The 5,058-nt window shown below is 36.7% G+C and overlaps 1 protein-coding gene across 1 annotated transcript in view; it reads left to right on the plus strand.

Annotated features, from left to right (window-relative positions):
- LOC106883548 (vascular endothelial growth factor receptor 2) overlaps positions 1 to 5,058 on the plus strand; it is a 306,024-nt gene that overhangs the window by 246,959 nt on the left and 54,007 nt on the right. The window contains exon 6 of the mRNA XM_052968063.1: positions 2,650 to 2,738. Coding sequence (XP_052824023.1) covers positions 2,650 to 2,738 — 89 coding nt within the window. The remainder of the gene's footprint in view (positions 1 to 2,649; positions 2,739 to 5,058) is intronic.

Raw genomic sequence — 5,058 nt, forward strand, 5'->3', positions numbered from 1 at the left:
GAATATATTGTCATCTAAATTACACAAAAATGAAAATAACACTGACATCTTATTTTAACAGGTATATTTACCAAAATTACATAAGAATATCTTGAAATACTAAAGAGTAAATTTCTTTAATAAAATTACCATTGGCTTAAACCACGGCCTCCAGCCAACTTTGGAATCTCCTGCAACTCTTCTGGATGGTCGCCTTGTTTAAGTTGGTGAATGCTGCAGTAATCCTTGCTTTCAGTTCATCTTTGGTTTTACAAGACATTTTGTTGGTCTCTCGCTCAACTGTGTCCCACACATAATAATCAAGGTAGTTGCAGTCTGGGAAGTTAGGTGGCCAGATGTAAGGGGTGATGTGGTTGCAGAAATTGTGACAGCCATGACTAGGTTCTCCTGCTTGTGTGGCATAGTACAGAGTCCTGTTGTCAGATATAGGGTCTTCTAAAAGCTACCCTCTTGACCCAGGGCAGCACTACCTCATCTATGTAAGCCTCCATGCTGAGTCTGAGGCCATGTGGGAAGATGAATGGAGGCATAGCATTGCCATCACTAGTGATCACTCCAAACACCATTATGTTGACTGGACGTTTCATTTTTATCACTCTCAGTACATGTTTTGAAGACATGGCAAGCCAACAGTTGTTTTGTGTCTTCACCATCTGTTTGTATTGGAGCTTCCAGTGCAAATGCCAAGCAGTATAGCATGTTGTTTCCAAATTTCTGAGAGTGAATTGCATCATGGTGCTGTTTTTCTCAGTCGGTGCCCAACTGACCCTACTATACTGTGTAGGTGACAAAATCGAAAACAAACAATCTGCATGTGCGAAATTAAAAATATAAAATGGCAACAATTTACCCATCGCACTCTGTATATACATGCACAGTAATGAATGTGTGTAGAGAAATGGTGTAAACATATGTAAACACACACACAAACATATAAATAATATATATATATACACACACACACACATAAATATACAGGGTGTGTCAACTTTTTGAGGTGATTTGTATGAATTTAGAAGATGCATAGCTCTTCAAAGAAAGGCTGTAAATGAAAACAAATTGGTACAAATGATCTTAAGAATCCCTTTATCACACCTATTCAATGAATCCACTATTAGCATCAATGGCTGCTTCAATACAAGGTCAGAAGCACTGACATGCCTGAAGCAGATGATCTCTATCAATTTTGGACATAGTGCTGGTTATGGCAGACTTGGGAGATAGTATGGTGTTATGGGGGTGTTGATTGACCTCTCTCTTGACTAGTTGGCCATGTGTTTGGGAGAACATGATCATTGTGATTGGCATGCATCCATGCTTTGGTTGTCCTGCCTTTATGAGATGGCACAGTGTTTTGTTGGAAGACATGGTCTTCTGTTACTCTACCTATCCAGCATCTCACAACTTTCTCCAATACTTCTGTGTATTAAGAGTAGCATTGACTATTAAGCCCTGTGGAGAAAAGTGAGGAAGCATGACATCTCCCTCATTGCTGATGAATCCCAGAATTATCACAGTTGTTGGGAACTTAATACATGTGACCATTGGAACCCCATTCAGGTCTCTGTTGTTCCTTCAGTTTACCTTTTGCTCCTGATCAAAATGCTTTTTCTCATCAGCAAAGCATTTCAGTCTCTTTGTGTTTTAACTTGTTTAGCAAGCACTTTGCACAGATCAAACAATTTTTTCTTGTCACATACGACTTGTACCAGATGTACTCATGCACAACTCTTCTGATTGTGCGTTCAGGAACCTTGAGGTCCTTTACAATGGCTCTGATTGACTTTCTGAGTTTCTTATTTCTTGGATGTTTTGTACAAAGTTACGTGTTCTGATAGTATTAATACCTTATGCATGTGTTTTGCTGATGCTGGATCTCCACCAGCAACTTCCAGTTCCTTTCAGACTGTCACAACAAAGGATTGGGCAACTTTCAGGAAGTGAGATATCTCTGTATCACTGCACTACACTTTTAAAGCAAGAATTACAGTGAGTCTTATCATTTGCTGAATCAACCTGATGTCTAACATTATTTATCTGAAAAGGTAAAGAATAAAAAAAAAGTTAGAAGAATGTTAGAGCTCTTGGAACAAGTGTCCTCAAAAAACTAATGCACCTTGTATATATGTGTGTGTGTATATATATATATATATATATATATATATATATATATATATATATGTATACATACATACATACATATATATATATATATGATCATCATTGTTTAACATCCACTTTCCATGCTGACATGGGTTGGACGGTTTGACATGGAGCTGGCTAGCATGGAGCTGGCTAGCATGGAGCTGTCCAGATTTCTACTGCCTGTTGTGGCATGGATTCTACAGCTGGATGCTCTTCCTAATGCCAACTACTCCTCAGAAGCAGTAAATTATCCAAACAAGGAGTAAACCACCAGCTTATTATTCAGGCCAAAGATACATTGATTATATGAAGTTTACATTATCATTAGGAGATCCCATGTTCACTCATTATACCTATAAGCAGTAACAGATGTGTGTTGAGTGATGGTGTAAACATATAGACCATAACAGATGTTTGTGGAGAGTTGCTGTAAACATAATGTTACAAATTTCTTCCCTGTAACAAATTTCTAACAACCATTTATTTTTGTCTTCTCATTTCCAGTTTCTCCTTACACTATTGGTGCTGTGATCTCGTCTTCATTGGCAGTCATTCTTATTATTGTCTTCATTGTTTTAGCTGTACGCTTGAGGGTAAATATACTTTTGTTTTACATTTATATATATATGTATACGTATATCTTTATTTTACTAACTTTTAGAAAGTTAAAGAAGTGATTTTTAAATTCTCAATCGCAGAATAATGCTAATAATATAGCCTGAACAGGGATAGTTTATCCTGTTCAGGCTATATTATTTGCATTATTCTGCGATTGAGAATTTAAAAATCACTTCTTTAACTTTCTAAAAGACATCTCAACGCTTCTAAAAGCAAACTTTGTTTGTTTATTTACGTTTGTTGTAATTTGAATTTACTAACTTTTATTTGTTTATTGTCTTCCTCCTTGCTCTCTTTTTCTTTTAGTCTCTTCTCCATTGTTGTTTGTAATTATTATATTTGTCTTCTTGTTTTGTATGTTTTTTCAGCTATTGCTTGTCACCAAAGAACATTTTTTTTCCTGTGTCATGTAGAAATCCTTTGTAAAACATAAAGAGGGACATAGTCACTAAATCAGGAATATAACATTTGTGTGTGTATATATATATATATATATATATATATATATATATATTTATTTATATAAGGGCATTACTACAGAATAATATATATATATGTGTGTGTATGTGTGGAGCCGCATGGCTTAGTGGTTAGGGTGTCAGCATCATGATCGTAAGATTATGGTTTCAATTCCTGGACTGGGTGATGCGTTGTGTTCTTGAGAAAAACACTTCATTTCACGTTGCTCCAGTCCACTCAGCTTTCAAAAATGAGTAACGCTGCGATGGACTGGCATCCTGTCCAGCTGGGGAACACATACGCCATTGAAACCAGGAAACCGGACCCATGAGCCTGGCTAGGCTTTAAAAGGGTGCATGTAGAGGCACAATGGCCCAGTGGTTAGGGCAGCGGACTCGTGGTTGGAGGATCGCGGTTTCGATTCCTAGACTTGGGCGTTGTGTGTGTTTATTGAGCGAAAACACCTAAAGCTCCACGAGAGTCCGGCAGGGGGTGGTGGCGACCCCTGTTGTACTCTTTCACCCCAACTTTCACTCAGGAGTGGCTGTGTGGTAAGTAGCTTGCTTACCAACCACATGGTTCCCTGGGTCAGTCCCACTGTGTGGCACCTTGGGTAAGTGTCTTCTGCTATAGCCTCGGGCCGACCAAAGCTTTGTGAGTGGATTTGGTAGACAGAAACTGAAAGAAACCCGTTGTATATATGTATATATATATATGTGTGTGTGTCTGTGTTTGTCCCCCCAACATCGCTTGACAACCGATGCTGGTGTGTTTACATCCCTGTAACTTAGCAGTTCAGCAAAAGAGACCGATAGAATAAGTACTAGGCTTCCAAAGAATAAGTCCTGGGGTTGATTTGCTTGACTAAAGGCAGTGCTCTTGCATAACCACAGTCAAATGACTGAAACAAGTAAAAGAAATATGATTGTAATCAATTAATAAATAGATATAATGGAATGTTTACAGGCTGATGTTTGTCAATCGTTTATCCTCTCCATTTTCTTATTTGCCTTATAAATACTGGGTAAATTTCAGTTTTACCCCCACTCATACCTAGTATTCAATTGCAATATTGCCCTGCAATAGTAAGTACTTGGATATAAATACGTAGGTATACATCCAGTAGTATATTGGATATTTATTATCCCTTAGATGGTTGCTTAACCTCTAACTCATAGGGACGTACAGTGGGGGGAAATAAATATTCGTACATGTCAAAATTTTTTATTTATTTAATTTCTAATGCACATAAATGGGATATACCAATACTATATTTGCATACACATGCATAAACTAAGAATATGCAAAAGAAACTAATAAATTATAGTAACTAATGAATTTATATACAATTATAAATATTTAGGGGTGAAAAAAGTATTCATACAGAATAAATTTATGAGTTTCTATGCCACAAAATACTGTTAAAATAATTTTTTTTTCTAGAACTTTCTCGTTTGTTCCGATAATCTTATCAGTGGTCATTTTTAAATGTCAAAACGCTAGCTTCTTCATTCAGCACTGAGACAACATAAAGTAGTGCCGTAATAATGGCGAAAAGTAAAGAACTCACAAATTCAGTGAAAAACTTAATTATTGAACAGTGGAAAGCAGGTAAAAGTTACAGGAAAATATCAGAGACCCTTTGTATTCTATTTTCTACCATATCTTCATTCATTCAAAGATATAAAAAATCGGGAACTGTTGAAAATAGAATAAGATCCGGTGCACCACGCAAGATTTCCCCTAGATTTTTAAGAAAAATGAAGCAAAGAATTGGAAAAAACGAAATGATCACCAGAAAGGAGTTGCAAGAAGATTTGTTAGCTTCAGGGACTA

This window comes from Octopus bimaculoides, chromosome 5, assembly GCF_001194135.2.
Source record: "Octopus bimaculoides isolate UCB-OBI-ISO-001 chromosome 5, ASM119413v2, whole genome shotgun sequence".
NCBI lineage: Eukaryota > Metazoa > Mollusca > Cephalopoda > Octopoda > Octopodidae > Octopus > Octopus bimaculoides.